General features: G+C 52.7%; 4 protein-coding genes across 4 annotated transcripts in view; 2 read left to right on the top strand and 2 right to left on the bottom strand.

Annotated features, from left to right (window-relative positions):
* The window catches only part of CSUI_000993 (tubulin delta), a gene marked incomplete at its 3' end in the record, with an annotated part of 5,830 nt that extends 4,007 nt beyond the window's left edge, over positions 1-1,823 (top strand). Inside the window, exons 8-9 of the mRNA XM_068061199.1 lie at positions 298-444; positions 1,023-1,823. Of these exons, the coding sequence (XP_067926830.1) occupies positions 298-444; positions 1,023-1,823 (948 nt within the window). The remainder of the gene's footprint in view (positions 1-297; positions 445-1,022) is intronic.
* An 829-nt stretch (positions 1,824-2,652) lies between these two features.
* CSUI_000992 (uncharacterized protein) lies at positions 2,653-6,573 on the bottom strand. Its single transcript, XM_068061198.1, has one exon. The coding sequence runs from the start codon at positions 5,543-5,545 to the stop codon at positions 2,747-2,749; it is 2,799 nt and encodes a 932-aa protein (XP_067926829.1). The 5' UTR covers positions 5,546-6,573; the 3' UTR covers positions 2,653-2,746.
* Positions 6,574-6,746: 173 nt separating this feature from the next.
* Positions 6,747-10,653, top strand: CSUI_000991 (50s ribosomal protein l21). The gene is made up of 3 exons (XM_068061197.1): positions 6,747-9,475; positions 9,853-10,065; positions 10,418-10,653. Exons 1-3 carry the CDS (start codon positions 8,234-8,236, stop codon positions 10,619-10,621), a joined length of 1,659 nt encoding a protein of 552 aa, XP_067926828.1. The 5' UTR covers positions 6,747-8,233; the 3' UTR covers positions 10,622-10,653.
* A 100-nt stretch (positions 10,654-10,753) lies between these two features.
* On the bottom strand, positions 10,754-14,570 carry CSUI_000990 (erv1 alr family protein). Its single transcript, XM_068061196.1, has 3 exons — positions 13,407-14,570; positions 12,647-12,745; positions 10,754-12,156 (listed from the first exon to the last, which is right to left on the bottom strand). Exons 1-3 carry the CDS (start codon positions 13,860-13,862, stop codon positions 11,986-11,988), a joined length of 726 nt encoding a protein of 241 aa, XP_067926827.1. The 5' UTR covers positions 13,863-14,570; the 3' UTR covers positions 10,754-11,985.
* Positions 14,571-14,595: the final 25 nt, after the last annotated feature.

Raw genomic sequence — 14,595 nt, 5'->3', positions numbered from 1 at the left:
TAGCGATGCCTCCCTCGCCATACTTGCGCGTGCAATGCCGATAGTTCTAGCTGGACAGCCTCCCAGGCTTCCCGTTCGCTTCGGAGCTCCGACACGTGGTGTATCACCCGGCACCACCGGGAGGTCGCCTTCATCGGACATGAGAAAAGAAGACTCGCGACCGCCCACAGAACGGTTGTGCTCCTTGTGTGGGCTGCACACGTCGGTTGGTGATTGCGACAGAGAAGTGCCGTCCTAGCAGCCACTCCCCGAAGAATTAAACTCTCCGGCCCACCCGTGCGACGTCTCTTCGAGAAGGGGAGGGCATTGCCATCGATAGGAATGCCGCGACTGCTACAAGCCCATCAGTGTGTTGCTGAGGCAGAGGGCGAACTTAGTCCCGAATGGGAAAACGTGGGCCCAGATTACCTAGGCCCGTATAATTTCTTTGCAGGCAAGTACAAGGTGAGTCGGCACACGGTCGCTCGCTCTCCCTTCTGACTGCTGATCTTTTTGTAGTTAGCAGTTCGTAGCGCTCCGCGTGATTTGGGAGCGCAACAAGTAAAGCAGGCGACGGGTTCTGTTCCACCGGTGCCGATATCGTCAGGCCACCCCAAAAGGCTGAAAGTCCTCGCTTTTTCCATGGCACTGCTAATGCCCGTGAAATCCATTACACCCGCTATAACACGAAGATACTCAAGGAAAGCAGCGATCTTCCCGTCCCAGCGCACGTCTGCGTCGATGCTCAAGATGACAGACGCGCTGTAGCCACAGAGTACCATCCGCTCAGGAACTAAGGACAGTACACTCTTGCCCGGAGCTTGGGGGTACCCTACTAAGCAGCCGGGGAGCACCGTTCGTTACCAGTGTGGCTCGTCACGCAAGCACAAAATGCGGAGCGAAGAGTTGGCGAAGACCAACTCTTCGCTCCGCATTTTTGTCGCTGCGGTCCTCTACTTACGTCTGCATCAAGAGCAAACTCACCAACAGCCACGAGGGCGTCAATATCGTGGCGCTTTCTATCTTCTGCGCTGGGACTACAGCTGTCCGGATGGGCCAAGAAAGAAAGAGAGTTTACCAGTCTGCCATACGACCCAGCTCCAGATGACAAGGTGTCCTTGCTGTCCATGGTGACTTCTGGGACTGCACTCCCGACGGGAGACGGCGACAGTATTGAGCAAGTCGAGCGACAGCGCGTTGCACGTGACAGAGAAACTCCTGTCGAATATTTTGATGAGCTCAAGAGCACCCTCACTGAGTTTCTCACTGAGATCAAGGATCGCGTCGATATTGGCGACTACCACCCAGATCGGCTCCCAGTAGTATCTAAGGAAGCACGGAGGGAGGCGTACCTGAAAGCAAGAGAAAACACAACTTTGGTTGACCCGACGACAATCTACTGTTTAGAAGCATCCCCCACTAGCTACTCGAGGGTTACCAACGACAGCCTGACAGATGGCCCGACAGCGCCCTCTCTAAAGCCGCACATCCAGGGGAAACCGATGTCAGGACACCCTGGTAGCCGTCGCCCTGGACAACAGGTCTCCTCTACAACCAGAGGAATCGAAACAGATAAGAGTTCCCCTTCGACCTCTCCTCGTCTTCGTAGGGGGGAGATTGGGGGGCTGGAGGACGAATTGCTGGAAAAACTATTCCGAAGGTCTCTTCCCCGTGAACGCCTTGGACCGCCCGCGCCACCTGTCCACCCGGAGCGGTTTTCTGCCTCCCAGAAAAAGAAGCTCCAAAGGCATTACGCAAAACTAGATACGCAGCGAGCGGTGCTGGCTGTCCAGAAGCGGATGGAACAGGCGGGGTGGGGCTCGGGGTCTCCGAGACACCCGTGAAGCCAATCAGTGTTTGCCGAGTGCCCAGCCGCGGCCACAGCTTTGCCATCTCGCATGTGTTACCTCTTAGGGCTGGGGACTGCTTCGAACGCATCACACTTCTGCTAACCTGCAAAGAAGAAACCTTCTGTTCTCGAGTTCCTGCTGCCACCACTACGCTCCACCCGGTTGACCGCCCCTGCCGGTGCGCTATTTGTCGAGAGAGATAAACTGAGACACGCCTGCAGCCGGAAGATCAGCAGTTGTAGCTTAGCTCCATCTGGCGTTCTCGGGCGCGGGGCGGGATGTCCCGACAAATAATCGTGACGCTGACTCACGCAGAGGGGCAGGCACTGGCGAATGGCAGTCGTGAGGGGTACGTGAACGGTGCCTGTTTACCCGAATACTCCAATGTAGCCAAAGATGCTCACCAGCGATGTATGGAGTGTCACGCCAAGGCCAGCCTAGGCTGCTGGTCGACCCGAGAGAGCTTGCCGCCGTTAAAGGCGGCGCGTCCACTCGGTGTTTGGCACTTGGCCTACAGCTGACTATCTGTTGCTCGCAGACTGAGCCTTCTACGCCTCTACGCTTGCCTGGACTCCACGTCATATTCGTGCTGCTGGGGAAAGCAGCCTTCAGTTCAAACCAGCATTCATATCAATCTGCCCATAACAGCGGGATGCTCTTGCTCAAATGCTTCTGGGGTTACAGACAGGCTAGCACTACAGCCTGCTGAGCACGACAACACGTGTACAAAGCGAAGCCCAGATACACGTGCTTTTCAGAGTGGCTGCGAACTGTTTAGCAATATGAAAGCCAACCTTAGAGCCTATCACGGCGTTCGAAAGAGATGCGGTCACACCCGAACAAGAAATTACTTGGTCCGTCACTCGCTTAGAAAACACGCGTTCCCTCCCGTCGGCAGCAGCTTCGCTCCGTGATCTTCAGCAGCCACAGTTAAACAATTCTCTCTCAAGGCTCTTGCTATGACACAACAGCCATCTCTGCATCAGGTCAACTCTTTCATCCCCTAAGCTCAAAGCTTCCTCCTGCATTTTCCTTTGCGCAAACTGCTGGCACCAACGCAGCTCCTGCTGGACGGTGCCTACAAGAAAACTGTACGCGAGCTCCAGGAACTTCTCAACATCGTCAGCACTCTCTGGGTAGAATTGGCAAAAATCTGTTACTGGACTGTCATCGGGGCCGCCGTGCGCCGAACAACCCGGCTCGAAACTGTCGTTTCCGGGTTGGTCTGAAATTCCAGTGAGAAAACTCGACCCCGACAGATGGTAGAGCGACACAGGTAAACCCGCTCGTTTCTGCCCGTTCCATCCTGTGAGCGAGACAATCACACTGAAGTATCTTCTAATATACGACACAAATAAGCTGGATCGCCCACACCAAGGCGCTTCCAGGTGCGGGAATACTGATAGAATTTCTTCGTTCGCGCGGGCGAAACGGCGGAGTAGAGCTGCAACCTGTCGGACTAGAGCAGTAGCAGACGCAGAAATACTTTGTCCTTCTTTAGTGAACGTAGAAGGACAGGGTGTATCCGGAGGTTGCTTGCAACGACTGGTGTCGAGGGCATAATCGAATGCGTCGATCACTCGGGAGAGCTGCGCGTCGAAGCACCTCGCCCAATGATGATGTGGAGCGTATGTGTGCGCTAGAAGGCCGCACTGTTTCTTCAAGAAGTTTTCAATGAGCGCTTCTGTGGAGATCGTTCTTGCTTCTTCCCTGGTCACCGGCCGTTTCTCACCCGGAGACATCCTAACCTCATGCGAGCGCAAGGACACCAAGAGTCGTTGTGCTTGCACGCCCGTCCCGGATGGCGACTGCGGGAAGGCATGCAAATCATACGCCTTTTCGATCTTAGAGAAATGCTCCCATGGCTGATAACTGTGAGGCCTCTGGGCAGCCTGGTCGGCAATTAACTCCAGCTCTTTCTTCAGTAGCCCGCGTGCTTGAGCAATAGCCCACCAACAATTGTTCTCGCTTCTCCCCGGGAAACTTAATCTTCTGGGTTGGTCGATGGTCTTCGCTCGCTCGTGCCTTTCTGAGACGCTCCCACTTCCAAAGGCCTCACGACCGCGCGCACTGCGCCGGGGTACCTCCGACAGCCGCTCCCATGCACAGGTACGTGTCTTCCTTGATGTACTCGAGTGGGATGCTCCCCTCCATCTACCCTTGTCTCCCCCCTTTTGGTCGCCCCTCGCACGGGGCGCCTTCACTAGCCGATCCTCTGACTTATCCGTAAGCGACTGCCGGGTCTTATGAGTGTCGACAGGTGCCTCTAAAATTGCTTTGAGAACACCTAAGGCAGCGCGCCACACACACCGTCGATAGGCCCATAGATCCCCGCTCTTGGGATGGAGCTCCAGAAGAAGTTTGATGAAACTGAGCTCCTCATACAGCTCCTCCCAAGCCCGCGGGAAGTCATCGGTTACCCTTGCATCGTGACCTCTTATCTCACGGGCATCTTGTGGGCCAGGATGGACCGTGTTCTGAGCTCTTCCGCGCTCCTTGTCGTGATGGCTGTGACAATGTTTGCTGGCATGACCTGCTCTGTAGTCGATATGCGACAGCTCGGAGAATTTCTCCGGAATATTCTCCGGTTCACTCTTGACTCGAGAGAGCCTGCAACTAAACGTCCGGCGACGGGTTTCGACATGTGGCACTTTAGAAACTGTCTCTCCCCGACTCGGCCCCTCGTTACCGTTCGTTCGTCTGATCGCACCGGCGCGATCGTAACGACCCTTCGACGCGCGACCTGCTTTTTTTCGAGGTGATGATAGCGTTTGCCGAGCACATGAGCTCCAGGACTCATCCACGCTTCCAGTGTTCGTTCGGCCCCGTGCTTGTTCCTGAGACACGTAGGACTTCTGCAGTCTGGCTGTTCCCCTGTCATATCGTTTGACTGAACTATCTCTCTCCACTTGGAGAAACCCGGTATTCTTTCTTTCGCTGGTGGTTTCATGCTCACCCTCAGCTGGCCTTTCAACCGAGCACGACAAACCGTTTGTCCCGAAAAGCGACTCACCCGGACACGATGAATCAGACCTGCAAAGCTCCGAATCGCTGTAACAGTCTCCCCGTCCTCCCCAGCGTTGCCGCCTAAATGAGTCCTCAGAAGAGTTCAGACTCCGAGCCGCCGTGACCGCTCTCTCCTTCGCTAGCTGGACGCGCCGTTCGCTCAATCTCAGAGCTAACGGACAGCTGCCACTGACGAACAGCGCGAGCCGCACCCATCCTGCAGCTTGCAGAAAGTCAAAACTGATCTCTGACTCTACAGCGGCGCTGACTGCGTACGGCGCCAAGTACGACAGAGCCGCCTTGTACATGCACCGTTCTTTACACTGGCACACAGCCAGATGTTGTCCTGACTCATCAATACTCACTCCTTTCCACCGATCATCGCTGTGGGTTTCACAACGAGTTGGCGGGGTATTCCCTTCACAGCACAGGCTGTGAGCCGCAGTAGTGTTGACATTTCCAGGGGTCGAAGAAGCAGAATCGCTTGTTCTGACCGGTTCAGATGGAGTCACAGAGCTTCCTTCTTCAGAGTTTGGAAGGCCCGTGATCGGCAAATGAGTATGAGGGGGAAAGAAGACATCAAAAGACTCGCAGGGTAACACGGCCGCTTCGGATATTGTGCAAGGTGGTCGCAGCAGCGCTGCAACAGCCTCAGAGATGCGTAAATTGGACTTCGCCGAGGTTGTCTTGGGACAGCCGTTCTCCCGCATTTCGGTAGGAAGAACGCTCCTCCCTGTTTTACAGAGCGTATCTTATCTTCAGACTGCTGTTGAACACCTGAGGTTGCCCAGAGATGGAGAGTAAGCAAGTATTATTTGCAAATGCAGCAGATCTGCTTGATGAGAAGAATCACGAAGGGGGATATCGCCTGAGAAGGCGATGCTTGGCAAGTAAGAGAGAGCCACACCCAACGCACGGACACAGACGCAGCGGTTTTTTCTCATATGCTCCCTCATTCCGTGCTGCTTTCGGCTACCCCCGGTACTCAGCATATCGAAGTAGTGCCACAGCTTCGGCAAGCACACACTAACTGACGGGGTCCAACAGACAGAAGGCACAATCGCTTGACGGCACCAAATGGGAGCTATTCAGACAGATGTACGAGAGAATAGCCTAGCACGACACAAATATAAACGGCAAAAAGCGAGTGTCCGAGATTCCTCTTCTGGCCAGGGGGCCAGGACTTTTATTCAAAACAGACCAGCAGCGCAAAGATCTCTGATCACGCACGTAACGACGGCGCTGTGCCCCCCTCCAACTATAGCTGAACGACAAGATATGTCTGGAGGTCGATGGTGGTGCTGCCTTTCTGTGGAGTGAAGCCTGCACTCGCAGTAAGTCCCGAACAGTCCGAGATGGAGAGGCGTCACAGCGAGTCCCGAGAGCTTTGCCCGTCTTGTCTGTCCGCACCGAAGGTGACGCTCTTGTTGATGAAAAAGGTCGCGACATGCCATGCAGCTGCCGAAACCTCACAGCCGGCGGCGAGAAACCATGCAAGACAGTGAGTCAAAAGTAGTGTCCTTACTGCGGCACCAAACCCCTCCAGAAGCAACGAAGAAAACTTCGAGAAAAAGCCGATGGCGGACAATTGTGCAACCACCTCTTACCACCCTGGGATTGAGCGGAGACAGCACGCGAAGAAGCTCGGATGAGATATGAGAAAGAGAAGGACCGATAGTGGCGGAATGCTGCGGGAGAAGACCCAGATGCTCATGAAAAAAGTACCAAACAGCAGTATCAAATACTGACATGTGTACAAACGCAGGCAAAATCGCCTTCAGCTGCGAGAAACATACAACTTGTCCCGCCCCGTCTCTTCCTTGCATGCTCTCAGCAAATCGATGTGGACGCAGACGTCCTCCGAAACCTGCATTGCGCGGTTTCTTTTCTCATTTTGCTTTTTTCTCTCCATCATAATCTATGCTACCTTCGCGTGTCTCTAGGGACCATGGGGTGCTTGAATGTCCTCAACATCCTCTGTCCCGAGCCCAAAACGACATCCCGACCTTCAATCGGGGCTTGGGTCTGCTGGGGCTGACCGCCGCTGCTACCGTGTGTTGTCTTGCATCTTACCATACCTGGGCCCCCGTCGGACACACACAGCTCGTACTTTTGTCTAACTCCTTGAGTTCTTCGTGCTTCCGAGTCTGTCGTACCTCGGCGGCTTTCTCTTTTGCAGATGTGTCTTCTCAGTTTCTGTGCCTTCTCCTGGTTGGGTTTCCGCAGTGCTTCTCTACTTCCCTCAAAGAAAGCAGAACTAACGTGGCTCTTCAACGTGAGATTCCAAAGCATGAGCCTGAGAGGGGGGTCTCGCTAACTCAATAGACGTAGTGGCCTGTACACCCGGAAAAGCGAAATGGGTCTGAATCTTGGTTACACCGTAAGAGAAGCTTGCTGCGTCGCTCCTTCTGTATCAGTCGATGCGGAGGGCGCACACGGAAGGACAGTTTGAAGGAACAAGAAGAAAAGGAAGGGAGTCTGCCAACGTCATAATCACGTCAGCACTACCACTTGCCACTGCTATTTCCGAGGGGTGGGCCTCCACCCATCACAATGAGAAGGCCACTCAGTGTAATGAAGACCAAGTCAAAGAATCAACTGCGACAGCCCAGACGGACAGACGAAAGGTCCATGTTCCCCTGCCGCACTTCACCTCACTCTTACAGACTGTTGAGAACCAGCTGGACCACGTCGTTTTCTTTCTAGCATCTGGTCTTTCACATCTCCCTCAACTACAGCAATAAAGCAAGGACAGGTCGCTCCAGGAACAATTCCTTCCGTATTTTCTACCACAGGAATCCACTGCCTGGCCGCTGCCATCAAGGACACGACAGGATGCAACGGTCAGATCTGATCTTCCCGCTTCTGCGCCAGAGCTCTTCAAAACTCATGTCTTACGCTCCAGACGTAACCCTATACATGAGTAGTGACTCTTAACTTGGCTTCTAGAAGAAGGCGGGCTTTTCTGTACTTGCCTATCTGTGAGGCGTTTTGATTTCGCGGTTTCCTCTATGATTTCCTTCTCGTCTTTATAGCGTGTCCACCTTTTATTTTGAGTAATGACACTTTACGGAGAAGCGCTTGGCTCCCTTCGCTAAGAGAAAGACGTGTTGAGAGTGAAGACTCTTCCTCCTCATACAGTTCAAACCTCTCAGAAGACCGGATATTCGTAGTGCGTTGGTTCTTCCCTCTCCCCGCTTTACCCCGTTCCAGGGTCTCTTTGAAGGCAATTGTGCAAAGGACTATACGCATCTACTTCTTTTCTTCTGCATTCTTCTCCTGTCCCCTCCTACGATACATGCCTTTGCCGGAGAAAACTTAGTTTGTTCTTTTTCACTTCTCTTGCTCTCCGACTCCTTCTCTTCCTTGGGTCTCCTCACCCCAGTCGTTAGAAGGCGATGGGTTCCTGGCGCCGCGCAGGACTTTCTTATCTCCTACGCTTTGTAGGCTTGCCCTCACATTATCTCCAGACTAATTCAAATGTCTCAGGTTTCACTTACGTGGCTCTATACATCGTGTATTCTCTCGTCTTGTTCGTGCAAGGAACCCCGGGGGTTTTCCAGCCAGGACGAGGAATTCCAGGGATGTATGAAGGACTTCAACTCCACTCAAGGAATCTTTCTTCTCTTCGTCCTTGCATGAAATCCGGAAGTGTCTTCTCTCGCATTTCTCGAAAGCCTGATCTCGTTAAGGAGCAAATCCTCTCTCAGGGCAAAACTCATAACACGAGAAACGACCGCTTGTACAGGAGGTCTGCTAAACGGAACAGTAGCAATGAAGACGACGGTCACTCAACTGAACGAGGCTTCGGCGTATACTGTTGTTGGGGAAAGGAGAGAGACATAGTAATACAGCAGCTATACCGTCATTACTCCCCTTACCAACTGACACTGAACAAAGATCCAAGGAGAACCAAACTGACTTGTGTACCGTCTTTCGTTTCTTTTTCTCCTTATACTCGTGTCAGAGAAATTGATTCACGTGCGTTCTCTCCGGCTTGCTATTCATATATCACTTCTGACCAGTCATCTACTTTACTGTCGTCCTCAGACCGACTAACAGCTGCCTACCCAAGCATCGTCTACAAAACTCCTCACGGTGATACGCCACGATCTACTATTCCTCCTCCAGAGTCATTCCCGTTATACCCGCCGCCTCCTCCGCTGTCGCGTCAAGAAGGTGACTCTGGAAATGAGGGGCCTCATGGGGTTAGTGAGCATGTGAGGGAAATTACCGCGAAGAGCCAGGGTGCTCAACAAAAAGAAAGAAATGCTTTCGAATCATGGACAGGGACACAGTCAAGATCTGCATCCACGACGACGGGGGCCAGGGACAGACTGTCTGATGAAAGTAGAAAGAAAAGTAGAAGACAACATCCTTATGGTCTAGGGAGACATTCCCCGGTTGTCTCTCCAGCCCAACAAAAGCTTCTTAAACTTGCCGACAATAAAGACCGGAGTGGCTCTTTCTTTGTCGCTCATCTAGGAGGGACACAGACGATTATGGAGAGAGGAAGATTTTACGATTTGAATCGGATACACCAAAGAGAAGGAGGCCTTATTCACTTGCACAGAATTATTTGTTATGCAGCACCGGATGGAGAGTTTTGGCTAGGAAGGCCCTATCTGGAGAATGTTAGAGTGAGTGTCCCTAGCCGAAGCTTAGTGCTGAAACTCTCACTTGGGTTGTTCTGCGAAGGTAAACAGAATTCCGTAGAAGATATAGCGGCATAACTCAGGAGTAGGGAGGATACTCGGACTTCCAGTGGACCAAGAATACAGACAGGGGACGCGCGACAGGTACAGACAAACAAGGATGCAGCGTGAATGTTGCACGTGGTTCCCCGCAGGGACGCGCGCACGTCCAAATTTCGACTCACACCACAGTGAGCGCCTCGAGACTCCATGCGAACGTCGGAAGTCACGGCGCCATACAGCTCCGCACTGAAAGAACAGCAGCATCGGTGTATGTCTAGATACAAATCGGTACTGGAGTTCTGTTGCGTGTGGATGCCCAGGTGACAGCGCTCGTGGAGAAGCATTTCCGAGGCCCGAAGATGTACATGGCGAAAGCACGTCCAAAGAAATGGAGGAAGTATTTCTCTCACAGACAAGACATGACCCGGATTCGGATCCAGGAAGTCGAACTGCTCCGCAACCCGGGCGAGGTAGAGTGTGCCAGCGTTCCGCCGAACTTCACGACTGATAACCCAGTTTACGCGGCTCTTGTAGTAAGTTCTCTCTAAACTGGCATCGGACTCCACGAGTGACTTGTCCTCTTTTCTGCTCGTACGGGGGGGTGCCCTGGTAGCAGGCCCCTCTTCTCGTGCGCCGATCATCAGGAATAGTGATGGGAGTCGTGGGGAGTTGCCGGGAAGACTCATTCTATCGGGTGTCTCAGCGGAGTCACGCAGGAAAAACTATGAAACGTACTAGGCTCGATCCACCAAGCAACTTCTTAAGCTCGCCTGCTTCACTATGTGCGGCAGTAGTTATTTAGCACCTTAAGCCGTGGTTGACTGGGCTGTTGCTTGTGCCAGGTGCCGTAGGAAATAAGTCCTCTTCTGCTCTTTTTGTGTACAGAGCACGAAGCACCATCACAAGCCAAGTACCTTCATGCCTCACATGAAGACCATGTTCATGCGCTTGGCCGCCCGGGATGAGCTGCGGCTTCTAGGTGATGACCCTCTAACGAACTATGACCCTGTGGTGAATCAACTGCTGATGGACCGACTTCTCGCCGGGCACACCGAGCTCTTCCCTTTTCTACGGCCTGACAAAAACTGATAGAACGTGAAATGAGAGGCTTACTTTGAACGTGTAGCAACGGAGCTCCGGAAACGGTCTGGTTGGATGACTTCGCGCCGGAGTCTCTCGTCTCGGTATAATGAATCATCAGCCTATCTTTCTTCCAAGAAACGAGGAAACATAGTTTTTACGGTCTTGTCTCGCTGCCGCTTGTGCCCACACTGCCGGCAGTTTCAGTAGCAGAGGCGGTACTCTTTCAAGCAATCGCCTCTGTTCACAGAATCCACTTGAACGGTAACCTCAGAATTTCTCACCTCGTTCTACTTACCATGGCCCTTTCTTCTCGAGAGAATTCGTGGTTTCTGGCTGTGGGACTTGCCGAAGCAATCCCACTCCGGAAAAATCACCGGAGAAAAACGGACACTGAGCCGGCCGCTCTGGCAAACCGCGGCTGGCAGACGGAAACCACACGGACTTCCGCGGGCAGTACGAAGACATCGGCGCAGCGAGTACCGTACTCCTTCCGCCTCGTTGCTCTTCTATACTCCGGCTCTGCGGCGCTCACGAGAAACTGATTCCCGGACTCCACCCTAGCTAGTCTACCAACCGAGAGAAAACCATACGTCTGTCTCCCCTCACATCCAAGGTGTGTCCGGACTTACCTAGAAAGTTCCTCCGCACGTGCCCGTGGACTGTGCTGTGTGTTTCGTTTTGAAAGAACCGACCACGACAGATACCGAACTGGTACCGGAAATTCCCTTCAAAAAGGAGACAGCACGAAAAGATCCTCAGTGTCTGACGCCTGCCAGAACAGCACTTCGAGTAGAGTCCCGTGGCCGTCCTATTCGACAGTCCTCTGTCTCTACCGAGGCGCAAATGGTAGGACCATGACCAGACAGAGCCGGGGCGAGAGGTGACCCCCTATACCAGTAGGTCATTACAGGGTTTCCCTAGTGTGCTTAGATACCCATCTTCCGCCGCAAGAGCTGGTCCAAGGATCCCGTTGCTCCGCCGGCCACAGGAGCACGCGTGAACAGTCCTTTCGTATGAAGGCAGAAGCGAAATGTCTGTTGTGGCAAGAGATAAAAAGGACTTCTCCATCTTCAACGCTCGTAAACCTTGTCGCCTGACATTCTTACTGCCTCTCTTGACCTTACGAAGACGACCGCCCGACCCGGGTCGGCCCCAGCTGCGAAAACAGCTGTTACATGCCTAGCGTTAAGTTGCATGAAACCCAGCAGACTTCTTTGGACCATAGGTGACGACTCTTCAGGAAGTCGTTCCCTGTTTGTTTTTTCTTCTTGTAAATTCATGTAACACCCTCAGCAAGTGTAATTCATGCGTCGTGCGTGGGTGGGTACGTTACTCCACACAGAGAACAGAGAGCTGGCAGGAGAGCCAACCTACTCGTCATCATCGTCATCTTTCCACTGAGTTTCCCGCCACTGCCGCAAGAGCTCCGCCTCATCACATTTGAATAGAGGTCTCCCTAGGTCTTCATTAACAAAATTATGAGCTTGACAAGCCCATAGAGATAAAGACCTTCGTCCTCCAGAAGTCGCCGGAGGGTTTTTCTGCAGTAGATCCACAAACAACGGATACTCCCAGCAGAAAGAAGGGCATCACCGAGAAACGAGGCCTACATACTTCGGTTCTCGAAGGTTACTCCATCAGTGTCTTGTACAGGAAGAAGGTGTGAGTGAATTAGATGTGAACATGGACTACGAATGACTCACAGTAGAGAACATGGATGACGATAGCAGCGAAGCAAGGAACGAACAACCGATGCATTCTTATTTACTAACTAGAGACATTCTACAGTTTTTCACGTGTGGTCATGTGTTTCACATGGAGACTAGACTGTGAGCCTCGAATGCCTACAACTCAGACGGGGTATTACCGAGAGAGAAAAGAGCTCGTCGTCTCCCTATCTTGGGCTCTTGACTTTATCGGCCATACATGCACCATCCTCCTGGCACACCCATTGATCGTAGATTGCATACACTAGCTCTTTACATAAGAGAGAAGAGCAAGAAACGATTCCTGGGAAAAAGAGAGACTTGCCTGAATGAATGGCTTAAAGTGTTGTCGACATTGCGAACACGGGAACAGAGCAGCAAAGGACCGGACCCATTCTTGCATGCGCTGTTGTTTCTCTACAGACTGAGGTGACCAAAGAAAACACATGTATCAGCAAAGAAAAACAGCTAACATATGTGTATAAATACCCGAGCCTCGTGAAAGCCGAGTCCTCGCCACAGTGCTGATCAACCCAAACATCTTGCTGTCCCGTTACCAACGAATCGGAACAGCAGATACGCGTCCGATTTTTCTTGGGGGTGGCATCCACGGCACCTTATAACGAATCAGCCCTTCTATGACAGCGCAGCCGTTGTTTTCCAGCGAGAATGGACAAGAGAGGAAAGACTAGAATGAGAGAAGATAGACACCGGAGAAGGCAACCCAAGGCAAGAAAACAGAGAGACGAAATGCGAAGAAGATAGAACGGGCTTGTAGACATATACAACATCGACACATAGCATGCATGAACTCCCCCTCGCATAGTCTGCGTAAGTCGTGGCGTGGCGAATACACACCTTGGGCGCCTCTGCGAAATACTAGTCATCTTGTTGTTTCGTCCTTTGTGGCTCAACAGTACGCCAGCTATATCAGAAGAGCGACACCCAGAAGAAAAACGAAACTTGAGAACCTATGTACACCTTCTCTGACCACAACAGAAGAGAGACGGGGATGAAGATGTTTGTAGCTTGCATGCACCAGGATATACGTACATCAAGAAAGGATACAAGCAGCGCAGGCCTACCGTATCATCTTTCCATGTCGCCGCAGCAGTATGGAGGACACCCCAAGCGGCATGTCCGATGGATATTCTATCAGGCGGAGCTTCATCCTCAGGACCTCGGTCTCCGTTTCGGGGCCGATCTCGACAAGACGCATCTGTGCACCGAGATAGCTTCTGTTCGAGAGCTTGAGGAACAAGTAACTGAGCTGCCGCGGGAGACGACGCTGCAGGAGGACCCGCTGGTGACTCGTCACTTGTTGCTGCAAATGCGGCAGCCGCTGCAGCTTGTGTAGGGAGAGAGGGAGAAGAGGAAACCGGGCGTGTCTCAGAGATTTGAGGAAGAAATGAGTGGACAGCTGATGGGTCTAGCGTATACGTGTCGACTGGAGGCTGCGTTCCTGTCCCGGGTTCTACACCAGAGATGTCGCCGGGATTACCACCCGACGGTTTGCTTGGTCTCTCTGAGGAAGTTGCCATGACGGAGAGAAGCGATGTTGAGACGCAGGAAACGAAAAATACAGAAACATCGACGATGGGTGGTGAAGGACATTGTCTGGAATTGCAGCTGAGACCTGAGGAGGGAATCGTCTGAAGTTTCTTGTGTAAACCACTGCTTCAGGATCCCACGAAAGACGACTTCGCCTTTACGTCGACCAAGCAAAGCAGTCACAGAGAGGCCTTGGGCCTACGAAAACCCTACTTCACGGAAAGCAAACTGAAGCCTTCCGGCAGCTACAGGGAAAATGACCTGCCGCGAGCCTCCTTGCCTCGAACGCGACGACAGCCGCTAGAATAGACACCAGAGGAACGTTGGCAAAGTCAAAGAAGGCAAAACGGTTTCCCATTATTCCTATCGCCGCAGAAACAGCCAGGGCAACGCACCGGGTCGAAGACCATTTGACGAGTTGACTGCAGTTTACTGTCATTGTGTGCTTGCCTTCCACAGGCGGCTACTTCGGAAACTGTGTGCGATGCATGCATGCTTGGCACTACTGAAGCTTGCCATCGCTGCACGGCAAGTCCTTTTGACGCATTGAACTAGCCACAAGGTGTATGTCAACAACCAAAGCGGCCTATGGATGAGTGCACCGCAGGTAAAGGCACGCGCCGTGACAGACACTGACGACTCCACTGCGCTTCGCTAGTTCCAACACCCGAGGCCAAAAAGATAGCATTTCATTTCAGACACCACTGCCTAGAAGCCAAATGC

This window comes from Cystoisospora suis, assembly GCF_002600585.1.
Source record: "Cystoisospora suis strain Wien I chromosome Unknown contig_391, whole genome shotgun sequence".
NCBI lineage: Eukaryota > Apicomplexa > Conoidasida > Eucoccidiorida > Sarcocystidae > Cystoisospora > Cystoisospora suis.
The sequence above is the reverse complement of the archived record's forward strand: the minus strand, read 5'-3'. Positions and strand labels throughout refer to the sequence as shown.

Bases quoted from the DNA above. Each gene is read 5' to 3' on its own strand.
- CSUI_000992 (XM_068061198.1), bottom strand. From the start codon at position 5,545: ATGCGGGAGAACGGCTGTCCCAAGACAACCTCGGCGAAGTCCAATTTA.
- CSUI_000991 (XM_068061197.1), top strand. From the start codon at position 8,234: ATGGGTTCCTGGCGCCGCGCAGGACTTTCTTATCTCCTACGCTTTGTA. The intron at 9,476-9,852 runs GTGAGTGTCCCT...GTGGATGCCCAG, and splicing joins CCTATCTGGAGAATGTTAGA to GTGACAGCGCTCGTGGAGAA. The intron at 10,066-10,417 runs GTAAGTTCTCTC...TTTTGTGTACAG, and splicing joins CAGTTTACGCGGCTCTTGTA to AGCACGAAGCACCATCACAA.
- CSUI_000990 (XM_068061196.1), bottom strand. From the start codon at position 13,862: ATGGCAACTTCCTCAGAGAGACCAAGCAAACCGTCGGGTGGTAATCCC. The intron at 12,746-13,406 runs GTAGGCCTGCGC...TGGTCACCTCAG, and splicing joins CGACATGGAAAGATGATACG to TCTGTAGAGAAACAACAGCG. The intron at 12,157-12,646 runs GCAAGTCTCTCT...GATCTACTGCAG, and splicing joins ACTTTAAGCCATTCATTCAG to AAAAACCCTCCGGCGACTTC.